General features: G+C 35.6%; 1 protein-coding gene across 1 annotated transcript; it reads right to left on the bottom strand.

Moving 5' to 3' along the window:
* Nucleotides 1-237: 237 nt before the first annotated feature.
* On the bottom strand, nucleotides 238-17,372 carry slc7a11 (solute carrier family 7 member 11). Its single transcript, XM_051128348.1, has 12 exons — nucleotides 16,845-17,372; nucleotides 11,590-11,716; nucleotides 10,945-11,060; nucleotides 10,731-10,856; nucleotides 9,130-9,229; nucleotides 9,002-9,046; nucleotides 8,762-8,885; nucleotides 8,077-8,180; nucleotides 5,088-5,184; nucleotides 4,589-4,738; nucleotides 3,643-3,820; nucleotides 238-1,435 (listed from the first exon to the last, which is right to left on the bottom strand). Exons 1-12 carry the CDS (start codon nucleotides 17,128-17,130, stop codon nucleotides 1,380-1,382), a joined length of 1,509 nt encoding a protein of 502 aa, XP_050984305.1. The 5' UTR covers nucleotides 17,131-17,372; the 3' UTR covers nucleotides 238-1,379.
* Between the last annotated feature and the right edge of the window lie 9,369 nt (nucleotides 17,373-26,741).

The raw sequence follows: 26,741 nt of genomic DNA, 5'->3' as shown, positions 1-26,741 counted from the left end.
TACTTTAGATTAAATAAATGCAGGCTTGGTGAGCAGAAGAAACTCTTACTGTTCAAAAACTTTTGACTGGTAGTGGAAGTGGTTTCATCAGAAGTTTTCATCAGTGTTTCTTCTAAAGTAAAGTGCCTCTGAACAATCATCTTTTCTGAGCAATTCTGTAATTTGTCATCTTCTGTTTTTTAGTCTGGTTTCCTGTAATGAAACAACATCATAAAAACATTTTCTGCAACAATTGCAGAGATTTGGAAATAGATTTATTTGATTTGGTAGAATTGGTCATACAAAGTTTGTTTGTAGCTTTACAAAAGCTGTTTCCACTGCAGTAGTCGATATAGTTTTAAAAAATATGCTGTACAAAAATATACCAGTGAATGGAAAAGTGTCTCAAACACTTTTTTTCTGAAACAGTCATAATACTGATTTAATTAATCCCAGACATGATCAAGTAGGCTGATGTCCTGTCAGGATATGTGTAGGTGATTCGGTATTTAAACACGCACAGTGTTAATGTGCAAAATCTTTACTGGCAATTCATTAGGGAATTAACTGATCATAAATAAGATTAATTTTCAAGTTGAATGCACGAGTAAGTTGTTAATAGGTTTGAAGGCATTTCTGGAGTGCTAATCAACATAAATTAGTGCTCTGTGGAGTTCTCCTGCATGGTACAATAAAACAGCATTATGGGCAATAAAAATATTAGATTATCCAGTGTATCGTATACATAAATATCACTGTAGTGTATATGATATATTCGAAAAAAACTATTGGTCAAACAAGACCCTACAAGATAGCCATTATTCAGTTATACATGTACAGTCATGTCTGTATAACAGAATTTCAAATATCTCAGCCATTGAGGAGAGTGAAACAGATTATGTCCAAATCCCTGGCTGAGTCACACCTCAGTGGAATCACTTGTTATGGCGTCAATGACATCGACGTGTATGAAGATATAGCAGTGCAAATTGAATAAGTGGAAGAGAAAAAGTTGGCTAAGGTCCTAAATCACCAGTGAAATGCATGGACTTTATGTCAGTCACGTTAGATGATTCACAGCTTTGGAAAATGAATAATTTGTTAAAATGACAGTTACGTCTCTTTCTCAGGTGGACTGAGGCAGGGACATTTGAGATATTGTATTTCATTTTGGATATATGACAGCAGTAGGTCTCAACTGGTTTTGCTTCAGTTGCTTTTTAGTATTTGCATTTAGGATTGTTCTCTCTCTCTCTCTCTGCTGTCAGTCAGAAGACACTTGCAACCCATTTTTGGTTGTGACCCACCAGTTGAGAACTACTGTACTAGTAGAGTAGTGCATAAATGAACAGTTATTGTATAGCCTTCACATATACATGTGCAGAGGAAAAGGACAACATTCAGTGTTCGGCAGGAATCACTTCTAGGATGATCTGTAGTGATCTGTTCACAGAATCTGAGAAACACAAGGGAAACAAACATTAAGTACAGCTGCAAGCAGCAATTACAAGGGTTCAAACATTTTTAGAACATTGAACAATTATAGACATTTTAAGATAATTTTACCGCAAAAGGCTGAAAATCACTACAAATGTTATCTAATGATTTATCACTTTTGACCAATAGGTGGCACTGGTCGCAAATTAATGTGGTGTAGTTAACTAGGAGTGATGATGACACACACGTATTTCGGTGCCAATATGCCAAGAAACATTGCATCTCAATAATTTAGATCGGTCTTGGGCCCTGTGTGTCATCTAGTTGCCCACTGATGGCAACGTTACCCAAAGTTGGCAATAAGTTGCTAAAAAAGCCCCATGTATCATCAGCCTTGGATCCATTTTGCCATTTTCATATCTCCTGACCACTAGGTGGCACTGTGCTGAAAGTGTGCAGGAAACCTCAGGACATAATTGTCAAAACAAACTCCAGGTTTGGACTGAATACGATAAGGCGTTGAGGAGATATAGCCTCATGTCTACTTTGGCGAGCTCTTCGTCAAATTTGTTTGTGAGTTAATCAAGAATGGTTGAGTCTATCAAAAAGCTTTTAAAGAGAACTTTTTGTCTGTCAATTCTGGTGAAAATCAAACGAACCGTCTAAGACGAGTTCACAAAAATTGCCTTTTCACATAATGTCAAATATTCAATGAACTGTTTGATTGACAGCAGTGGTTCTAGAGGCAAAGCTGCTCAGAATGGGGATATCTAACATATGATATGAATATTGTGTGTATATGTGAAAAATCATGTGATATACGAGGTGTAAAACCTGGTAATGCCACCTAGTGGCCAATTTTTTTCAAGTTTCTCACAGACTTCTAGAGCCATGAGTCTAAAAAGCCCATCAAGGTTCATTCCAGTCAACCTTCGTTAATCTCATCTAAGAGGTGCTCAAATTTGATTGGCTAATGGCGGCCATGTTTTTCAAAATACACCAGTGCCCTCATAGATAGGGATGGCACCTTGTACAAAAACACTGCATGCCAAATTTCAAGTCAGTCAGACTAATGGGTGCGTAGTTACAGCCATTTTCATGTTTTTTGTTTCCTGTTATAATGCCACCAAGTGGTCAAACTCCTCAATTTTTGTAATTTGACCAAAGATTGAGCTAATTCCTATGTGTTTTGAGTTTGGTGAAAATGTCTCATTGCATTCAAGAGTTAAGGCTTGTTCACACCAAGAACAGTAACTATAAAGATAACTATATTAGCTTCCCATCTGTTTATACTGAGCGAATGCATATCTGTCGCTTTAAATTCTCGAGCTCATGATAGCAAAATTGAATCTGATTGGGTGTCAATGCTTTTAACGTTCATCAGCTGGAAAAAAATGTTCTCGTTTCTCTCTGCCTTTATCGTTATAGCTGTAGTGTGGACTCTGCTATTCTTTAATATTAAAGGAACACTCCACTTTTTTTGAAAATAGGCTCATTGTCCAACTCCCCCTAGAGTTAAACAGTTGAGTTTTACCGTTTTTGAATCCATTCAGCCAATCTCCGGGTCTGGCAGTAGTACTTTTAGCATAGCTTTGCAAAGAGGGGTGAGTTTCTCCCCAAATTGAGCTCTACCATCTGGGGAAGTTTCAAGTTTGTATGACATTCCCAGAGAATATTTTTCCAAAAGTTTATTTTCAAAAATAGCTTGGCATGTCGGACATCATTATCTACTTTTTTTTTTTTTTTTTTGCTTTTTTCGTGCTTTTTAGATGACAGGATATTGGAGATTGACAGGAAAGGGGCAAAGAGATCAGCAAAGGTCCCTGGGTTGAGATTCAAACCCAGGTCGGCCAGAGGCACAGTTGCGCTGTATGTCAGTGCACTAACCACTACGCTATAGGCACTGACATCCACCTTATTTTTCCTATAAAAGCAGGCGCAGCCATTTGTATATTGTATGGGTTTGGCTTCCGGCCTCATCCGCGTCCAACTATTTTTAGCTGTACAAAACAGCTTGATATTGCAAATTGGTGTGTCTTTCCATATTATTTTAATTTATTATCTTAATTATGAACACACTGGTGTTCATAAGTCTTGTCCGTAGTCCGTAAGAATAAGATGGATAAGAATCATAAATGTGTAACTATACATAAATCAACTTTCACACACATATTCAGAAGTTTCATGCTGTTGCCATTTGTAACTTCTTGTTATGTAACTTCTGACCTGACAATTTCCTGAACCATTTGGGTTTTCTTTCAAAGTGGATGAATATGAAGTATGCAGGGATGCCTGTGAGAGAGATGGCGAAGCCAATCCCAGTATTAATTGGATCCGACCATAAAGAAAGGAAGACCATGAAGAAACAGGTGAAGGAGAACACAGCAGGGATGAAAATGGGAACCTGAGAAAGAGAAAACACAAAGATAAAGAGGAACTTTATTAAAACATGTGTTTTCCAGTTTAGTCTGTATGTAGGTCTGTTCCTCATAAATCATATGACTCCAAAAGACTTGAAATAGTTTACTGTAGTGAGCACAGTCCATTTTCATTTCTTTTATCATGCTTGTGTGCCCTTTTTGAAGCTTGAATGGCCCTTTTATTGTGAACTGTACAGTTAGTGCTTTGCATGAATTGGAATGTCATAAGTGTGAATTTTCATTTCCTTTAAACAACACATTTAGAACACTGTCTTGGATATCTGTAAAATCTTCAATTTCCTATCTAAAAGTGATTCACAGTTGTAACACAAAGTAATTTCCATGTTTACACCCAGCCTGTTCGAGTTTGATCAGCAAAACTTTTTCATTATGACGAATTAAACGCTTAAATGAGACTAGAGGGAAAAACAGGTACTCAAAAATTGTCAGCTCAGTTAGTTCATGGTTACTTCACAGTATATTGGATGTTTTTCATCCAAAATAACTACCAGTTGACCAATCCCAGAGAAAGGCCCCCAGGAGCAACCTAAGATTAAGTGGACACAATAACAAAGTGACAGAGTACAATTGAGATCTCAATAGCTTTCCAATTCTTGTCTTACCTCTGCTAACCTACAATTTAGAATTAAATCTACTGTGTTTTTCTAACCGCTAGATGCGTAACCATTATATTACATTAGAGATGTATGAGATAAGAGGCAATAGGCTGCCAGCACAGGAAAGCGGTTCACCTTAAACGGTCGTGGCATATCCGGACGTGTGTAGCGCATGTAGATTAGGCCAACTACGGCCACCCCGATGAACAACCAACGCATGAAGCTCATGAAGTTCAGCAGGCTGTAGATGTCCCCTAAGAAGAGGATCAGTAGTGTGAACGGATACTGAAAGAAAGATTAGCACTTTTAGAAAGTCATAGAAATAGACATGAAAAATACATGCTGACAAAAAAGTTCTGTGAAGTGGTCTTGTAAAATGAAAGTTTTCTGTTCTTTTTTGAACATCTTCTGAGCCATTTGACAGTGAGAACATATTTATTTTGAAGCTTTCAGATGTGTATAGGCCTGCACTGCCATTATGAGTATTTTTTTGTGTTTTTGTCATCACTGAACATTGATACTTGAAATGCTCAGTGTGTGGAAAGAAAGGAAGCTGCAAATGGTTTTGTTCAGCTGTACAGGAGTATCAGTACAGGTGACCATTGAGTGGGACATGTGTGCGTTTATGACTCACCAGGACAAGCACAGCAGGTAATGGTGTGTGTCGGCGTATGTGAATCATAGAGAGAACTTCAGGAAGCTGACCTTCTCGAGAGGCCACATAGAACATTCTGTGGAAGAGAGAGACAATGTTAAAACGTGTTCAAACATCCACTGTAAACACAAACCAAGATCTATAAAAAGTTGATATTTTCAAACTTCAGTAAACTAAGTTCAATTATTGCTTTTCATGTTGTAAGTGTAATTATCAACACAGTCTTCAGCAAGTTTTCTTGTGAGATCGGGTTGGTACTTTTACACTAAACAGTAGGGCTGGGTTTTGACACATTTCATGATTCGATTCTGATTCACAGTCTTGCGATTAAATTTGATTTCTGATTTAATGTCAATTATTTTGGGTGTATATCAGGTACAGAACATGCAAAATTTTCTAAAGTAAAAAAAAAAGACTCTCAACTAATGCTGCAAAATATACACAAGAGTCAGTTGGTATTACATTACTATAATATTAAAGGTTAAAATTAACTGATTTGTATACAAACACTTTATTTATATATATATATATTAACACAAATTAAGCTTTTATAATAATTATATTTCTACTCCGATCAGCATTTAATGGTGCCTGTTATAAAAACTTGACAAATTTGTTCAAACATAAATTAAACAATGAAGAACAGTAAAAATGATGATGAATATGTTATGTGGTGCATATATTTAGCAAAATGCTCCTCTCTAGAGTTGACTAATGAGTTTATAATCACTGAATATGTTGCTTTTAAAATGTATTTCATTACAGATGACAAAATACATGCTTTAAAAATGATTTTCTAACATATTTCATTAGATTACTTCATTTTAGTAACTTAATCTAAATACTTTGCAATACTTAAGGGACATATTAACTTTGATGTGTTGTTTGCTATGTTAACCACCTCTAAATAAAAATGGGTGGGATGAATGCATTTAAAACTACACTATCAGGAAAAAAAAGGTACAGTTTTGTCACTGGGGTGGTACTCTAGGGTACAAAAGTGAAAATGTACAAATATGTGCTTTTAAAGTACTAATATGTGCATTTAAGGTTCCAGTATGTACTTTCAAAGTACTAAAATGTACCTTTAAGGTACTAATATGGGCCGTTTAGGGGTAGGTAAAGTACAAAGATGTACCTTTTTGCTGGGGATGTACCACCCCAGCGACAGAACTGTACCTTTTTTTCTGACAGTGTATTATAAATGCATAAATAATGCTATGAGATTAATGTTTTAAATATGACATTTTGAAATATGAAACTAAAACTGCCAGTAGATGTGGCAAATCACTTAATGAAAGAGTCATGAAATCATTTGATGATTTCACTACGTGCAAATAGCCATAAATTCTATTTACACCATGTGGGTAAAGTTTTTTCTTTGCAGTGATAGTAATTAGATGCTATTAATATTTTTTTCGAACAGTGGCAGATGTGATGGGGAAAAGGGATGAGAACGGGAGCAGAATGAGTTGAAAGGCGGATTTAAACTCAAGTCGATCACATCAAAGGCTACACTCTTAAAAATAAAGGTACTTCACGATCTCATAGAAGAACTTTTTGTCTAAATGGTTCCATAAAGAACCTTTGACATCTGAAGAACTTTTATAACCTCTCGATAGAAGGTTCTTCAGAGTGTAGGTGTCTTTTCTAATGATGTCTATTCCAAAGATTTGCTTTTAGTGTAAATATACGATGAGTTTTATAGAGCCATTTTTGTTCTTTTAAGTAAGTCACCAAATATTACCTTTTGTTTTGAATTGCAGAAAATCAGCTTCACATTTGCAATCACGCTAATATTCAGCTAAACAGCACTATTCTTCCTCGACTGATATTGCTTATACCATATGTTATAAATATAGAAAAACAAGAACTCATACAACCCTGAGACTGAGAACAACTTACATTAAGATGCTTTTTCAAGGTTAGATGTTTCTTTGAAGCTCAGAGAAGTTTTGTTACAGGTAAACAAAAAATTCCATTGCACTGTGATGTTCTGTCCTTTTCTGTCCATTTATAAGTAAAATCGTCTTTGTATTTCCATGACAGTTACGCGCTTGGCTTTCTGATTTTCTCTTGCATTTTAGCAAGTCATCACTAGTCTGCAGGGCAGGTTGCTATTTGAACAGGCTGAATCACTATTTGCCTCACTAATTAAAATTTCCAATTATTTTACATTAATATTAAAATAAATAAATTACATTAAAATTAAAATCACCTTGGTAATCTAAAATACTTTTCAAATATAACTGTAATTTGATTACCACCCATTTAAAATGTAAATATAATCTCATATTTTGTATTTATAATTCATAGACATGTTCACGTGCCACGAACTGATCAGGCTATGTTTACACTTTTATGCATTTACACTTTTTTGTTTTAAAACGCATAACTTTTGTTTCGGTTCCGCCTGTTGTTTACACTACTCTTGCATTTTCGTCCCTCAAAACGGAGACTTTCAAAAATGCTGCTGACCCGTTTAGTTTGAAAACACTGGGGCAGTGTAGAATTGGGCTACTTTAACACTGTTGCCGTGGGTTGTTTCTCATGTCCGCCTGTTGAAGCGACAGTCTAGACGAGGATCAGTTTTATTTAAAAAAGCCATTTTAAAATGAAAACACACTAGTGTAAACAAGGCCTGAGGCGCTACAGTGATTTGTCACTCCACATTAATCAGCGCCAAAACGGCATTTATTTTCTAAATACTGTAATGAAATGGACAGAATCTGAATCTGAGATTTAGTTTCATATCAAAAGTAACAAAGAACAAAGCATATTGTGAATAATTGTATGGGAGAAACAGGCTTCTTGGAATTTAAGAACTTATATTGTTTGTAAAAATGAGAATCGATTGAAATCACGAAATTGATATTTTTTACCCAGCCCTACTAAAAAGATTTCTAAAGATCATTAAAATTGTTTCCTGATTTCCCTAAAATGTAATACTCAAAACTGAGATGCACACCTTGAGATGGCAAATAGGCATCCGTTCATGGAACCAAAGCAAGACATAGCCACAAAAAACGGAACCGCGACTGAGAAGTTTCCCATCAGCTTCTCTGCAAAAGTCTGTTGGGGAGGGAAGATGGAGATGGAACAGATGAAAAGAGAATGAATGGAAGTGAGAAAGAGGAACTCATTTTGTGAAACAAAATAGGAAAACAACATTGATTTTCAATTTTTAGACTTGTTGGTGTTTATAAATGATCGGTGCGGTAAAAAAGGCTTTATATTTTCCATAAAAAGTAAGCTTGTATAGAGACACGCAGGCTATAAATGAATGCATTACAGACGTCTAACGAGATGAGAAAGCTTTTAGAGCCTAGCAGGAGATCTCTGCGCACGGATTCTGGCGCTGTCAGTTATTTGTGAGAGATATATGATTTCTCCAGCAGAGAAACAGACAGGCATTTAGAGCCACTGGCTTTATGTAATCACATTTACTTTGCTGAGGAGGAAGGTGTTGACTGTTACAGTCACTGCTGCAAATTGCTTGAACTCATTTATAAAGCTGGTATCCTTTTCTGTCTCTCTTTCTTAAAAGATCCAGTTACTGCTATTACTTGAAAGAAAATGTTAGGATCTTGGATTTTGCCACTGCGGTTTTAATGAATAAGATGTGTGATAGAAGCAGACAGGGAGTGACCCACCACAGCTACGGCATCGGAGGCTAACAGCTCTTCTGCTGACATCACAGTGTAATATGCCACGTTCGTCATTGTGTAACAGATCATTACTATCACCATGGAGATGCAGATGGCAAGAGGCACCGTCCTGGGGAATGGAAATTAACACCTAAGTCATCACTGCGGTTTGCTTTTCCACACTAGAAACAGCTGAATTAAAGCATCAGACCTCAGAAATCAGATTTGTTATATCCAGTCACTAACCTCTCAGGATTCTCCACCTCCTCAGTCACGAAATTCAAGTAAAACCTGCAAGAGGCCAAAAATGTATTCAAAGACTTTATTGCTTTAAGGCATTATAAGATTTGTCTAAAATTAGAAGGTGGGCTCACCAGCCGGCATAGGCGTACATCCCTGAGTAAAAGGCGAGAGGAAGTCCTGTCAGTTGCACGGTGTTTACCTCAAATGCATTCTCAAAGTTTTTAGTCTCCCCTGCAAATGTAACCAGTGGCAAAGGATGAGCAGAATTTATTATTATTATTTTTTTTCATTTTAGTTTTACCCTTATAACTTGAGTGAACCCTTACACTGTTATTCAAACGTTTGGGATCAGTACGATTTTTAATGTTTCTTTTTTTAATTCTCTTTTGCTCATCAAGGCTGCATTTACTTGATCAAAAAAGAAAAAAATAGGAATATTGTGAAATATTATTACAGTTTAAAATAATGGTTTCCAATTTAATATATTTTAAAATATAATTTATTCCTGTGATGCAAAGCTGAATTTTCATCAACCATTACTCCAGTCTTCAGTGTCGCATGATCCTTCAGAAATCATTCTACTGAAACCTGTGGTTCTTCATGACTCTTTGATGAATTAAAATCATTCTAACATTCTAAGTTTTTGCTATCACTTTTTATCAGTTTAAAACATCTTTGCTGGATAAAAGTATTAATTTCTTTAAAAAAATAATAAATTTAATAAAAAATGTACTGAAAAATAACTTTTAAATGTTAGTATTGTTACAAAAGATTTTAGTTTTAAATAAATGCAGTTATTTTTAACTTTTTATATATTAAAGAATTCTGAGAAAAGTATCACAGGTTACAAAATCTTAAGCAGCATTGATAATAAATCAGCATGTTAGAAAGATTTCTGAAAGATCAAATGACACTGAAGACTAGAGTAAAGATGATGACAAATTACAATTTAAATTATATTCATATGAAAAACATCACATATTTAAACAAAATCTGACATTGAAATAATATTTCACAATATTAATTTTATTTCTGGATTTTTGATCAAATAAATGGAGCCTTGACAAGCATAAGAAACTTGTGAACATTAATTATTAATCAAAGTGTATATTAATATTAAGCAAAAATAATGGTTATTCTAGCATTGTATAAATGAAAATTAATCTGTATAATTAATTGTGATATTTGATTAAGACTTTAAGATTTTATAAAAATCAGATTTTTTTAATGAATAAGAAGTTTAAAATAGCATTTAAATAGCATTTATTTGAAAACAAATGTTTTAATAAATAAATAAAAGAAAAAGTAAAATCATATATGTCTTTACTGTCACTTACAGAACCCCAAACCAAATAAATAAAATAAAATAAAATAAAATAAAATAAAATAAAATAAAATAAAAAGGAAAATGTACTGGTAATTTTCTGCAAGATGACTATTCAGCAATCCATAAAAAACAAGTGCAAAATTCTAAATACAGGTAAAACACCTGTAAGTAAATACATACATACACACATAAATAAATAAATAAATAAATAAATAAATAAATAAATAAATAAATAAATAAATAAATAAATGTGGAAAATCCCTTCATATTAATACAGTAAACTGTGCCCTAGTTTGTGGATTTTTTTTTTTTACAGTATGTAATTTTTAAATATATTAAATTAATTTTTACACATTTTTTCTTCTTTTTTTAAAGCATAATATAAGCAAAATACAAACTAAATACCTTTGAAGAGTAGGTATACTCCTGGAACAATGATGATGGCAATAGCAAGCAGCTTGCTGAATGTGAGGAAGTTTTGGATTCTGGTAGTCCAGCTTACACTCATGCTGTTTAGATACATTACTAAGGCTGCAATGAAACAGAATATAAAATAACAATCAAGCATCACTATATTTATATATAAATATATAAATTATATAAATCAGCTCAAGCTTACTGATTCCGATTGTCGTGGCCAATTTAACGGCAATATCAGGAATTTCACATGGCATGAAGATGGGCTCCAAAATATAGCGGCCAAATGCCAGAGCGATCACAGCCATACCTGCAGGTCTTCAAAATGAGAAAATGAACACTGAGCACTCAGTGTCCTGTACTGAACATTTTGTAATCACTCAAAAACATAGATGTTCTAATCTAAGTGATGAATCATGATTCTAACAGAACATCATATCTTGCATTTTTCTGTTAAAATCACTATGAATACCTAACAAAAGTCTGAGTTGAATCTTTGCCATGAACATTTCCTGTGCTCTCCTTTGTGTAATGCTCGTTTGCTTTCAAACTACAGCTACAGATGTTAATCTTGATGGTGCTGTGATTACATACAGTATGAACCTACTGAATCCAGCCCTTGAGCCTTTGCGTGAGAACCTGATGCTTGTTCATTGTCATAAGGCACTTCATCTCTGGTTTTTTATCCTATGACTACTGGAGCCTAGCAGCAATATTAAGAGATAACCTTCATCGAGGAGAGCTGGCTTGTGTTTATTTGAGGCGTTGAAGGGATTGTGTTTGTTTATTCTGGCAGTTCTCCAAGGATCTGACGATGAAGACAGAGGATGAATGAGGATTTACTGACCTTATGGCAATCATGTCGACCCACAATCGCACAAAAGCCACTTGCGGACCGAACGCCTCCAGAATGTACGTGTAATGGCCACCAGACTTTTTAATACAGGTACCCAGCTCAGCATATGATAGAGCACCTAAAAGGCACAAAAGGAAGAAATAGCTGGGAAAATGAAGGCAAAAACTTATACTTTGGCAAAATGAGATGACTAGGCCTGGACAAAGGCCAGTCTTGAAGAGCGAGCGCCATAACTACTCAGAAAGGTGGCGAGATTAATACAACACCTGCGAAGCAACCCTAAAGGCGCATGGTTAAGTCAGTTCATTAGGAGCATCTGTTCATTCTCTGAGAGGGCAGTTACACAAGCTCTCTTTAGTTCTATGCATTTTAATGTTTTAATGACTACTCTGTTTGAATCAAAGCTCTACTTTACTTGCAGCCCTTGACTTGCGAGCTTCAAAAGGTAAATGTAAAGAGAGCTGTATAAAATACAAGGCATACCAAGAGAGTTCAGAATGCAGATTTGAGAAGTTCTCTCTCTCTGAGAAATTGTGGATGAATGGGCAGTTTTTGTTTTTTTTTTAACGGCGGCTCAGATTTTCCTCAAAGCCTGCGGGCTGCGGCACACAAAAGAAAGCTGACAAGTGTGAAATGACTCCTGACATACACATGAATAAACACACTGTCAAACAATGCTCTTCTTATACACAAACTAATTCTTCTTCGACACACACACGAAGCCATCAACCTCCACGGTGTCAGACCGCGCTCTCCTCGCCGTCAAAGGATGGCGTAAGACAATATCGGCCTCTATCATGCATGGAAACACACATTACGCATTAGAGAGGCCCGCTGTTCAGGTTCTTCACGCATAGTCTGAAATTCTTTCTTAGAGACTAGCTAGTAAAACCTGAACTTCTTCCTAATGTAATGAATTAGTGGAGCTTCACTGAATGCTGTTCAGTAAGTGTCATCCATCAGTTGCCTAGTAAAAAGATTTAGTCTTTGGATTTTGAAGTGATATTATGTAGTCATGTTATTTGGAACCATTTGGGCTGTTTCCCTTTTTCTTATTTGCATTCATGTACTGAGGGGGTTTCCCCCTAATATTGACTGGAAACCACCTGCACTGTAAAAAAACAATTTGTTGAGTCAACTTAAAATAATTTGTAACTTGGCTGCCTTAAAATTTTAAGTTCAGTCAATTCAAAAAAAGTTTATTCAACTTGAAATGTTAAATTATACTTAGTGACAACTTAGATATTTGAACTGAATCAACTTCAAATTTTAAGGCAGCTGGGTTACTTACCCATCTGTTAAGTTTAGCAAACACAAATATCTAAGTTGTGACTTAGTACAACTTAACATTTCAAGTTGAATAAACTTATTTTAGTTGACTGAACTTGAAAATTTTAAGGCAGCAGGGTTACAAATTATTTTAAGCTGACTCAATTGTGTTTTTTATTTTTTATAGTGTACAAGTGTAACAATCAAGTGAAAATTTTGTCCTGTCCCATTAAATATTATGATAACGATTTCTAATGCCATCAATTTCTCTACTGTAATTCATGTATTAGGTATCATGAGCTAACAAAAATATTTTTCTAGAATTTATTAAAGGGAAAGTTCACCCAAAAATGAAATGAATTATTCACTCTCATGTCGTTCCAAACCCGCAAGACACAAATTAAGATATTTTTGATGAAATCCGAGAACTTTTTGATCTTCCATAGACAGCAACGCCACGTTCCAGGCCCAGAAGGACATTGATTAAAAAAGTCTATGTGACATCAGTGGTTTAACCGTAATGTTACGAAGTTACAAAGAAATCAAAAATGTGGTACTTTTGTGACACTGAAGAGAAGAAATTGTTGAATAAAGTCATTATTTTTGTTTTCTTTGCTCACAAAAAGTATTCTTGTATCTTCATAACATTGTGGTTGAACCACTGATTCCACATGGACTGTTTTATCGATGTCCTTACTACCTTTCTGGGTCTTGAATGTTTCAGTTGCATTGTTGTGTTTGCAAAGCTCTTGGATTTCATCAAAAAATATCTTTATTTGTGTTCATGACATTAGGGTGAGTAATTAATGACAGAATTTTAAGTTTTGGGTGAACTATCCCTTTAATCTACGTTAGTGTTAAGAAATGTTACAGTTGTTATTTTTTAATTGACAGTCTACCAATATGTACATGTTAATTAACTAATATACAACTTGAAATGTTTGTTGTACAGTAGAAATTAGCATGAAGCAAGATTAATAAATGCTGTGAAAGTTAATTGTTAATTTTTTATACAATATACACAATGCAACTCAGTAATACTACAAAACCACAAAAAAAGTTTTGGGAATTCTTTTGTTAACAAATTTAACCTTACTGTAACCTTACTGTAAAATGTAAGGAAATATTGCGTAACTCAATGATAGAACACTTTTCAGTTTTATGTAACCGGATCATGAGTTGGCACACTACTCATTTCTAAAATTTGTGATTGATTCATTGATTTTTTTATTTTTTTTTTTGGTGTTGGTGAAATGGTTGCTCTGACTCAGAGTTGCGTAACTTGTCTGAATAATGTGCAACTTAAGCAAGACAGGTCTTTCCGTTTACTGTTTTAACAAATGCAGCTTTATCCACAATGCCAAATTTTCAAACAGGCCTCCTTATTGTTTTAGATGTGATTACAATCATCCACTCCACCTTTCTTTGTGTCTCTGTGACTTTAATTAGCAGTACTCTTCTAGTCAGTCAGGAAAAAGGTGAGTTAGGCCAGGACACACCAAGCCAGTGGTTGCGTCGGTCAATGTCAGGTAGTCGGCCAGCATCTCTCAGGCTAGTTTGTTTGGTGCGTTCCACACATTGGCTCTCGTCGGGCTCACGTTGGCAGCAGTTTGCCCGATTGAACGTGTTGAATCGGCATTGGTGCCGTCGGCGAGAGTGAAAACTCTGATTGGATGTTCAGTTAACAAACAAGTCAGTGCACGAGAATTAGTAAATTAAGGTGGCACAAACAAAATGTAATGTTATGTAATCTTACCTAAGCATTCAAATATGGAAATATTTTCATAACAACATGAGCCACTTAAAATAAAGTTATCAGCATAGCTGATATTTAAAATAGTAAGCGAGCACTGCTTTGTTTGCATTTCGTTTCGGTGTCTCCTTTTGAATGACGCATATATATATACTATTAAAAGCTGCTGATATGAAAAGCTAAATCTTCTCATGCAGGCACAGAACACACATGTTAGTTTGCAGTTTTTTGGTCCAGACGCTGCCAATGCAAAGCGACAACACTGTTGGATTTGTCGCTGCTGGTTCTTTGAAGTTGTCCCGGCCTTTATGCAGATCAAAATGTGCAGTAATGATTCTTAGTTCACCTAAAAATGAGATTTTGATTATCATTTATTCACTTGTCATATCTTATAAACTTGTATGACTTTCTTTCTGCTGTAGAATACAAAAGGAGAAGTTTAGCAGAATGTCCAAGCTGGACAAGTACATACAGTGATTGTGAGTTTAGACCATGGTGATTCTTGGTTCACCTAAAAATGAGGGCGCCCTCGTGCAAAAAAAAAAAACATATGCGTCAAAGTAGCAGCATTGATTACGTTCCGTTCCAGCTTCTCTAATATGGATAAAAGCATCGCTATTGCTGTAACTGATTAAAAACAAGATATAACATTTAACGTTTTGAATGATGAAATGTAAGGACAATAAACACTCGTCTGCAATAATATATGGTTTACCTGTGTTCTTCAAGCCATCTTGTGTATTTTCATAAGCCATTGCTAATCGACATAGAATATGAGTATAGAATTTTTCGTCTGCCTCATTCTGTGATAAGAATCCACATCACATCACGTAAGTAAGCTATTTCAAACACTCGACTGATGTTGTGACTTAAACAAGTTATAACGTTTTTTATAACCTTTGTTTTATAACTCTTTTGTTGGACAGCAGGTTTAGAAAGGCATATCATTGCATGTCATTAGAAGGGAAGATGCTATGCGTGTGTTGCTTTTTCAAATATAAGCGGGGAAGCGTTTCCTCATTTCAGCATGTGAAATCGTGGGCCCACATACAGCAAATTCCGAGACAAATAAAACAAGATAGTTATTTATATACAAAACCGAAAAACCGCAATTTACACCTGCGTATTGAACCGTGGATGTCATAACGAACAATATTATATTGAGTATTGTGACATCCCTACAATCTACCAATATGTACATGTTAATTAACTAATAGTTTGCCGTTTTTTGGTCCAGACACTGCCAATGCAAAACGACAACACCGCTGGCTTTTGTCACTGCTAGTTCTTTGAAGTCGGCTTGTGTCCCGGTGTTACGCCAAATTCTGAACCCCGCCAGATTACTACCCTCCTAGTATTGGTAGGTTTAGGGTTAGGTGCGGGGGAGGGGATTAGGATTAGGCAATCAGGTAGCGATTTCAACGAGAGGGGGTAATAATTTGGCAGGGGTCGAAAATAGGCACAACACCAGCCTTTATGCAGATCAAAATGTGCAGTAATGATTCTTAGTTCACCTAAAAATGAGATTTTGGTTATCATTTATTCACTTGTCATGTCTTATAAAACTTGTATGACTTTCTTTCTGCTGTCGAATACAAAAGGAGACGTTGAGCAGAATGTCCAAGCTGCTTAAGTCCATACAGTGATTGTGAATGTAGACCATGACAAACAAGCTTTTTTAGGATTTTTAGTGAATAATGATTTATGTTTCACTCTGTTCTTCAAACAGATGTCTCAAATGGCATCTGCTTTTATTTTGCTTTTATTGTCCTGTTTAGACAACCCCTGGTGTCCGTCTACTTTCACTGTGAGGAAGAGAACAGCTGAGACCTAAATGTCTCCTTTGATGTCCCTTAGAAAAAATGTGGAATGTCATGAGGCTGAACAAATGACGAAATGTCAGTCAAAAGTCCTTTTAAGAAACATCTTGTTCTCAGTTAGCAGTGTGGTATGTCGTAATGAATGACTGTGACATCAGCAAAACCACAATATCAAAACCGCAGACGAGTGGTTAAATCAGCGCCTGTACAATTGCTCAAATTAAAATCCAACTGCTGATTTTATCAGGAACTAAGAATTTGATTGTTCCAGACGTGTGGGAAAGATATTTAGGTCATAATGTGTGTGCGAAGAGATGAATGTGAGCCTGTGTGTGAGAGCATATGCACATGTTAACACACTCATGTTTGCATATGTTCAGGTATGTGTTGTGTGCGACACTTACCGAAAAGAGAGAGAATCCCACAGGCAATCCACACCACCAGTGACATTCCCACGCTGCCCGAGTTCTTTAGAATCCCCTTCGGAGAGATGAATATTCCAGCTCCAATGATCGTCCCAATGATCATAGAGATTCCTCGGAGCAGGGTCACCTTCTTCCGCAGTTCCACCTTCTCCTCGGGGGCTCCGGCGTGGTGGTCTCCATTTGATTTGAGAGACTCTTTCTCTCCAAAATTACTTGGAGTTGGATCCCCGTTGGGATGGGGAACTGACACAGTCCTTCTGGGCATCTTGTTCGCTCACTCACAAACCCACACGCATTGACTCAAAGCGTAGTGTGCCTCCTTTTACCAGTGGCACACGAGAGGCCTGAGTGGAAGGTGTTCTCACCGCAAACTTCTGATACGCTGTGACAAGTCTAAACAAATACAATGTGGAGTGGCTTCTCCCTCCTCTTTTCTCTCTCTCGCTGGCCTTTCTAGTGTCTCAAACACTCCCCTTTTCTCTCGTATACTGTTTGTCTTCCTCTTTTCATCTTGTCCTGTAGTTTACGGTGTAATGTGTGAGTAATGGTGACATTTCCTGTCGTGGTTATGGTGTTTAGTGGCAGGAGCATAGCCCCGAGTCATGATGCTTCAGCAGTTCTCACCTTACTCATGTAACATGCGGATCACACAAAGGCATCCGGCACTCACTTGAAACACTTGCTGTTTTCTCACATTCTTTCAAAGGCCCATTTCACTGCACTTGTTATAGACGTGTTCTGATTAGCAAGTAAGCAGACTTTAATACTGATAACAAACTTATGTTTCCAGGATTGTGAACTGTTATCTTTTTGGCATACTTGTTGACAAGGTTTGAGACTGAATGTAGCTCAAACCAATGGTATTAGTTACTGTATGAATGTGTATGTGTGTAAGACAGAGAGAGAGAGAGAGAGAGAGAGAGAAAGGGTGCATGTGTGTGTGTGTTTTCAGGCAAAGCCATTCCGGCCAAGCCTGATACAGTGTTCTGTAAATAAGAACGAAGACGGAGGGAGGCTGATGTAACATTACATCAGACCAGCCAAGACACTGAGCTAAGACAGATTCAGTGTTGTGAAACCATCACTTGTGATAATTTAAAGTAAAGTTTTTACACCATAGCTGAATTTTGTAACCTGTAACTCCTACAAAAATGTATGAGTCTGTATTTTGATTGATTGAGTCACTATGACTATGCAGAAATTACTGTTAGTTGTGGCCGCACTTTTATTCCTGTGTTGTGTAACTTCCTTATTTAATGACTTTGAATGAATGCCACAGAACCTTTTATGTTTCACAAAGAACTTTTAAAATACTAAAAATGTAACATTAATTGGGTTATTCTACAGAAATGTCCACTTTTGGTATGGCAAGATGTCTTAAAATGTATTTCTTTTTCTAAAATGTAAACTTAGACCACATTATTAGATTTCCTTTTGTCTTAATGAATACATATAAATGACAGCTTAATGATTTTTATTAAACCATATGGACCTTTTTTTTTTTTACTGGTGTTACCTTCTTTGGCAATATTAAAGGTTTTTATGAAATATTATTTCTTGAGCACCCTGATATATGGATACATTTTTTTCTTTGAATAGAAAGTTTAAAAAAGCAACATGTCTTTTCTATCACCTTTGAACAATAAAAATAACTGATAGATAGACTACCAGTCTAAAGTTTTTGAACAGTAGGACTTTTATTTATTTATTTTTTAAAGACGTCTCTTCTGCTCACCAAGTACAGCAAAAACTGTAACATTATTAAATATTTTTACTATATAAAAAAACTGTTTTCTATTTTTTCCTGTGATTTCAAAGCTGAATTTTTATCATCATTACTCCAGTCACGTGATCCTTCAGAAATAATTTTAATATGCAGATTTGCTGCTTAAAAACATTTATTATTATTATTATTATTATTATGTTGAAAACAGTACAATTTTTTCTTTGATGAATAGAAAGTTCAGAAGAACAGCATTTATCTGAAATAGAAATATTTTGTAACATTATAAACCTTTAACATTACTTTTGATCAATTTAAAGCATCTTTGCTAAATACAATTTTAATTTCTATAATTTATCCCCCCCCCCAAAAAAAAAAAAAAAAAAAAATTCAGATAAATGCTGATCTTTGGATCTTTCTATTGATCAAAGAATCCTGAAAAAAATTTGCTCAACTGTTTTAAATGTTGATAACATTACTACTAATATAAAAGTTTCTAACAGCAAATTAGCATATTATAATGATTTCTGAAGAATCATGTGACACTGAAGACTGGAGTAATAATGCTGAAAATGTAACTTTGATCACAGGAATAAATTACATTTTAAAGTCTATTCAAATAGAAAGCAGTTATTTTAAATAGTGAAAATATTTTGCTGTATTTTGGATCAAATAAATGCAGGCTTGGTGAGCAGAAGAGAATTCTTAAAAAAACAAAAACATTTGACTGGTAAGGTAGACTGATGGATGTTGTTGTAGAATATATGATAGATAGATAGATAGATAGATAGATAGATAGATAGATAGATAGATAGATAGATAGATAGATAGATAGATTTTTTTGTCGCCATAAAATTATATTGACAAGCAAGCTGAGAACACAATTTAAAACACAAATTTCCTCCTTTTGCCTGTGACATAGATCTATGGCACATAACAATCCTTAACCGAAGGTCTTCTTGCTGCTTAAAGTAAACTTGTGATACTCTGTGGTACACGGTGTGTAGTTATTGACAAGGAGAGACACACCATGAAAGGACACTATGAAAGTAAACAAATATATCTTATACACTCCCATTCCAATTTTGAACAACTGACCCCAAAAACATGCCCTCGGCTGGTCCTTGCACATGTTTGCCTTGCTGGAAAGAGGATAGCAAGAACGATACTCTCAAGAAACATCTCTCCTGCACAGTCCAATAAACTGTAATACGATGAGGGGGGAGAAGAGATCATCATGGGACAGAAAAAGTCAACAGTGAAAGCAAGAACATGTATCAGGGTTTCAAATCTTTAGCTGTAAGAAGAAAGCTTTGCAATCCTAACAGTGCTCAACAAGAAGCACACAACTTGACATAAAGACTGCAGACTAAAGGAGTCTTTCCCTACTGTGTACATATACTTTGATATTTAGGTCTTCTAAAGCCATTCAATAGATTTCTGATGAAAAAAATGGAATTTAAAGGGATAATTCACCCAAAAATGAAGTATCTCATATCGTTCCAATTCTGTATGACTTTCTTTCTTTTGCAGAACACAAAAGCTAAAATGTTTTTAACAGAGCTGGTTACAATTGAGTTCCAAACAACCCTGAAAAAATGAGTAAATAACAACTTAAACTTAAAGGAGAAGTCCACTTCCAGAACAACAATTCACAAATAATTTACTCACCCCTTGTCATCCAAGATGTTCATGTCTTTCTGTCTTCAGTTGTAAAGAAATTATGGTTTTTGAGGAAAACATTTTAGGATTTTTCTTCATATAATGAACTTCAATTGTGCCCCCGATTTTGAACTTCCAAAATGTAGTTTAAATGCAGCTTCAAATGGCTCTAAATGTTCCCAGCCGAGGAAAAAGGGTCTCATCTAGTGAAACGATCTGTCATTTTTTTCGGAAAATAAAAATGTGTATACTTTTTAAGCACAAAAGCTTGTGTATCACAGGTTCTGGGATGCGCGTTCACAACGTTACGTACTATTGAATCACGTCGAAAGGTCATGTGGAACGTAGGCGGAAATACAGACCCAGTGTTTACAAAGCAAACACGCAAAGACTAAGAAAGTGCAAGTATGTCAAACGCTGTTTACAAACAAAAAGGTATAACGATGTCGGACGATTCTGAAGTTGTAGGAGAGTTTTTCGCCATACTCTACCTTTTTTAGCCAGAGTACACAGACGATGAACTTAGACGTGATTCATAGTAGTGATGGGGAGTTCGGATCATTTTACCAACTCAGACCTTTGAGTCTCATTCAGCAAAATGAACTAATCTTTTTTTCGAGTCATTTCGTTAATTTTAGCAAAATCAGCATCACGTGACAGCCCCATAAGGTGAACGAACGACTCGAAAAACCTGAAGACTCGAAACAGGTGAACTAATTCCAGTACAGAACCTTACAGAATGTTGCGCATACGTTACTAAACGAATCACTCCCCGAGATGACTCGTTCTTTGGGAGTCAGGTTAAAGATTCATTCAAAATGAACGAATCGTTCAAGAACGGCCTGTGTACACACATCCGAGTGCCTGTGCTATGCGAGGTTTTGTGCTTAAAACGTATACATATTTTTATTTTTCAAAAAAAATTACCGATCGTTTCGCTAGATAAGACCCTTCTTCCACGGCTGGGATCATTTAGAGCCCTTTGAAGCTGCATTTAAACTTTTTTGAAGTTCAAAATTGGGGGCACAATTGAAGTCCATTATATGAAGAAAAATCCTGAAATGCTTTCCTCAAAAACCATAATTTCTTTACGACTGAAGACAGAAAGACATGAACATTTTGGATGACAAGGGGGTGAGTAAATTATTTGTGAATTGCTGTTTTGTTATGATATGATGCATTACAATCCCTATTCACTTTCAGTATAAAGGGTGTCCAGGATATTCACCTTTTGTCTACCAGAGAAGAAAGAAAGTCATACAGGTTTGAACAACACAAGGATGAGTAAACGATTTTTAGATTACTTTCTCTTTAAAACTCCTTCTCTCTTTCCATATAAGGTTCGTTATGGGGTGTATTTGCAAGTATTAGTATGACAAAGCCCTTCTAACCTCTTAAGAAAGTAAGCCAGAAGATGCAGTCCTCATATTAAGATGTCCTTCATCTCTTAGGGATTGTGTACTTTAGGCTGGCTGCAGGGGAAAAAACGTGAAGGAGTTTGAGTGGTCGTTTCTCTGTAGAATCATTCAGAGATGAGAGGAAGAAATAAGTGAGGGATCAAACCCATCCTCTCCTGCAGAATGGTGGAATATTCCTTTATAAAGGAGGCCCCAGGCATGTATCCAAACATCCTTTAATCTCTCTTTCTCACTGTGTATGTGTGTATGCTGTACGTCAGGCTGTGTTTTCAGCCTGAGCAGTGAGGCCTAAGGGAAGCCTGTGGGAAAGTTAACACCTTGTTTTTTCACTCATCCATTCTACCAGAAGCTATGACCAGACTAACTTACCGAACTTAATGATCAGGAACGCTCAGGGATCCATTCCAACAAGGATGGAGTTCAGCAAGTCCCGTAATTATGTCTGAAGGCCATTATCATAAAAAGCAGGGAGATCTTGTACAGTGCGTAGTTGTTGCTGTGTAAAGCAGTGGAAGCTGATATGATTCACTTAAATCACGCTTTCAGGTTTGCAAATGCAACAAAAAACAATTTACAATTTAGTCAGTCAGAAGCAATTTGTACATGTGTCCATTTTCTGTTTCATCAAATATCATCTCTTTAATCTAAGTGCATTTGCTACACTCAATGAACACAACATGAGCTGTGATGTCTAATTTACAAACAAATGACTCTTAGGAACTGGTTCTTTTTAATGAGTCAGTCAAAAAGATTCATTGGCTGGTGAGTTAGCAGTTTGAAGTTGTCTTTCTTTTTTTAGTTCACTTTTTTAGTTCACTTCCACAACAAAAAATGTACAGATAATTTACTCACCCACTTGTCATCCAAGATGTTCATGTCTTTTTTTTTTCTTCAGTCGTCAATAAATTACGTTTTTTGAGGAAAACATTTTAGGAATTTTGTCCTAATGGTGGACTTCTATGGTGCCCATGAGTTTGAACTTCCAAAATGCAGTTTCAAACCAGCTTCAAAGGGCTCTAAATGATCCCAGCCAAGGAATAAGTGTCTTATATAGCGAAACTTTAAAAAAAAAAAATAATAATAATGATACAAATGTATATACTTTTTAACCTCAAATACATACTCTGTGCACTCAGTTCAAGACAGTTATGGTATGTTGAAAAACTCCCATCTCATTTTCTCCTCCAACTCCAAATCATCCTACATCGCTGTTTTACCTTTTTTGTAAAGGGCATTTGACCTTCTTTGCACATTCACTTTGTAAACACTGGTTGGTACTTCTGCAACGATGAAGGGCAATTTTGAAGTTGGAGGAGAAAATAAGATGTTTTTCGACATACCCTAACTGTATTGAACTGAGTGCAAAGAGTACGCATGCGCATGGCTGAGTTAGACAAGACGAGCATTTGAGGTTAAAAAGTATATATATATTTTTTTAGAAAATAATATACATATATATATATAAAATAAAAATAATATTCTATTCGCTAGATAAGATCCTTGTTCCTCAGCTGGGATTGTTTAGAGCCTTTTGAAGCTGCATTTAAATTGCATTTTGGAAGTTCAAACTCACAGGCACCATAGAAGTCCATTATATGGAGAAAATTCCTGAAATGTTTTCCTCAAAAAACATGATTTCTTTATGACTGAACAAAGAAAGCCATGAACATCTTGGATGACAAAGGGGTGAGTATATTACCTGTACATTTTTGTTCTGGAAGTGAACTAATCATTTAACAGCTCCCACTCGCTGTGGTGGAGCAGTTATGGAATATATATATATATATATATATATATATATATATATAGTATATAATCTATATATAGAGAGAGAGAGAGATAGATAGATAGATAGATAGATAGATAGATAGATAGATAGATAGATAGATAGATAGATAGATAGATTTCTGTAAAATTGCAAATTAGTACAACAGTTTTTGTACTTATTGGTGGAAAAGGATATAACCTTTAAAATTTGTAAAGATTTCTTATAAACTCTGAAATGTGGATTTGGACAACAATTAAATTATCAAATGACCTTGGTGTTTATCAAGAAACAGAAGGCAATAAAGTCTGAAAATTTTTACGTAGGTGGTCGGAGAAAAACACAGACATTTTGGATTCAGACAGCAATTAAATCACCAACTATCCCCTGAAGATGTTGAAAATAGCTCACATGAGAAACAATTACCATCTGAATCTGGCTTTAGTCAGTAATTTTTTCAGAGCCATCGCTGAATTAACAAATAACTCTCTCATTAAATTGTGAGTCATTCTTCAGTTATGCACAATTTGAAATAAACTGGGAACATTGTTACAAAAAAAAACCCTTAATCATAGTGGCATTACAGTTTTCACAAAATATTTAAATATTAAATATTTATTTAATAGTTGCAGAACAACTGTTTTTAACAATGATAATAATAATAAATCAGCGTCTCAGAATGATTTTTGAAGAATCATGTGTCACTGATAGCTACTGAAAATTTAGCTTTGTCAGCACAATTACTTTTTAAAATTTATTCAAATTAGTGCTGTCAATCGATTTAAAAAAAATGAACTAATTAATCAAACATTTTTTCAGAAATTAATCACGATTCATCCCACATAACATTAAAGTTTTTAAATGGACTTTTATATTGCAACAATTTCATATTCAATCTTCAAATTAATTTACAAACAACATAAAGAGAGTATATTTTTAATATTTGTTCAATATTTTTTTTGACTAAAGATGAGTATCACTGATACTCTGATGTCTCTAGAAAATGTAACCATTTTTCCTAAATTTAACCATTGTCTATAACCATTCAGCATTGCATTATAATTGAGAGCTATCAATTGTAACATTTATTAGACTTGAAAAAATAACAATTTCTAATTTTAATCAACTTAAAACACACAAAAAACCCATTATTTACCTGTGCCCTTCAGCAAGTAGGAAATACACAGAAATTTAATAAAGTTATCAAACATAAAATTCTAAATTAAATATAGATGAATTCTTAAAGCTACTAAAGCTGATTTCATTTTCATATTAGGTTATTTGGCAGCTATTACTTAAAGAGCTGACATGCACGCTCAGTGTTTCATTTGTACTTTAATATGAAATGATACAAGCTTCATCACACGCCACCGCATTTGCTTTTTTCCCCCGAAGTCCAGAGCCCTGATCCTCAGACAGCCTTTTAGTGGTATTTTGGACTGTATTAAATCAAAAGGAAGCCTATGGCACTTTTCATGTGTTCACTAGTCACAGCTAGATATTGATCTTATTACAGTCTGCTGGCCAGGCCACTTTATTCTCATCTGTGCTTCCTTCTCAAGGTCTATAGCCCCGTAGGATGTGTGGACGGAGATCTGTTCATACACCGAGGGTCTCGAGAGCTGCTGTGATGTAAACATGCTTCCTTTGCTTTCACTTGCCTGTAATTCTCCTGTCATATCCTGCCCTCAATATACAATACATAGGCAAGCATTTAAAAACATGTTTTCACCGCCCACATAAGGTCAGTGAAGATTCAAGGCTGTAAACTGTAAATAAATGCAATGGTTTGATTGAAAAGTGCCTTTATTTCCCAAATGGATCAAGTGTAACTGACTCAGGATGTGCTGTATTCATCTCACTGATGAATTCTGATGTAAAAATTATGTTCGGCTGATGGTGTTAGTATAAACTGAACTGCTCACGAAACTAGTTTTGTTTCAATCCCTCCAAGGTGACTGTGACTGCATTTTGCGCATAAACCGATTACAACTTTCAACCTCAATACGTCTGCCTTGTTTGCGGTCCAATCCATCTGTGACTTTCTTGGGAATTCGTACCCCTGCCAATGCCTCCTTATACATGAGAAATAGAGGGAGATTGATGAGATGCAAATGAACGTTCTTTCCTCCATGGAAATAAAACAGACAACATTTATCTACAGTAGGCTAGATGTGTTTATGAATAATCAGTGCAGTGAAAAGGCTTTAAATTTTCCATAAGAGTGAGCTTGTAAAGAGGCGCGCAAAGTGAAACAGGCTATAAATGAATGCATTACAGACGTCTAACGAGATGAGAAAGCTTTTAGAGTATTTCAGAGCCTAGCAGGAGATCTCTGCGCACGGATTCTGGTGCTGTCAGTTATTTGTGAGAGATATATGATTACTCCAGCAGAGAAATAGACAGCCATTTAGACCCACTGGCTTTATGTAATCACATTTACTTTGCTGTAGAGAAAGGTGTTGACTGTTTTGATGGAGATTGAACAGAGATTTCTTTAGAATCTATTGTTTTGTCACATATAGTACTTTCCAATGTATATATATTTTGCTCCAGTACCTTTACTAGCACATTTCCAGTCTATTATAGTCTTGGTTACTGTTTTCAGACTTAAAAAAGGTGTCATTTCCCTATTTGAATCAACCACAGTAGACGTCAGGTGATTGTCATACCGGCTACTGCCAGAATGCTTTTTGATCTTGTGCTGAATGGTTTTTGGGACCAATCTAACCGCCTCATTTTACTACAGGATTTCAATGCATTGTGTTTTGTGGTGTAATAAGAAAAGCACAATAGAATCCATTCTAGAGGTACTGATGTGGATGACAGTGTGGCAGGTGGGTGAGGGAGATTACATTCGTATACCTGCGCAATGGCGTACGCAGCATGTGATTACATGATTTCCTGCCGTACAGTTCAGGAGGCTGTCAAAAATGTCTTCTGACTTTGACTGATTTGACAATACACGTCAGTGATTCACGTACCTACAGCTGTGCGTGAAATACGAGCAAGGCTGAAGGTAACCATTTATGAAAATTCCAGTGAATGATGATCAATGGTCTGTTTTTCTGTGTTTGCACAGCAGAGCTTTAATCTTTCAGTCATAAACCTGACCCGGTTTCCACTAAGCTTTTATCTGAAATTATATTGATTGTGATTTTTTTCTCTTCAAGAAAATGATTGATTGTGGTTTCGCGTAACGCTGCAATGAGATCTGAGAGTGAGTGCTGGGGAAGCAAGCTTTAAACTTCTCTTTATGACTCAAACGCTGTGCAGAGATCTGAAAATAAAGCTTTAGTTCTTTTTCT

This window comes from Labeo rohita, chromosome 14 (assembly GCF_022985175.1).
Source record: "Labeo rohita strain BAU-BD-2019 chromosome 14, IGBB_LRoh.1.0, whole genome shotgun sequence".
NCBI lineage: Eukaryota > Metazoa > Chordata > Actinopteri > Cypriniformes > Cyprinidae > Labeo > Labeo rohita.
Note: the sequence above shows the minus strand (reverse complement) of the source record. Positions and strands in the feature narration are given on the sequence as shown.

Coding starts and splice junctions, on each gene's coding strand:
- slc7a11 (XM_051128348.1), bottom strand. CDS start 17,130: ATGCCCAGAAGGACTGTGTCAGTTCCCCATCCCAACGGGGATCCAACT. Junction 5,185..8,076: donor TGCCTATTTGCCATCTCAAG/GTGTGCATCTCA, acceptor TCTCTTCCACAG/AATGTTCTATGTGGCCTCTC. Junction 3,821..4,588: donor ATATGCCACGACCGTTTAAG/GTGAACCGCTTT, acceptor TCTCTTTCTCAG/GTTCCCATTTTCATCCCTGC.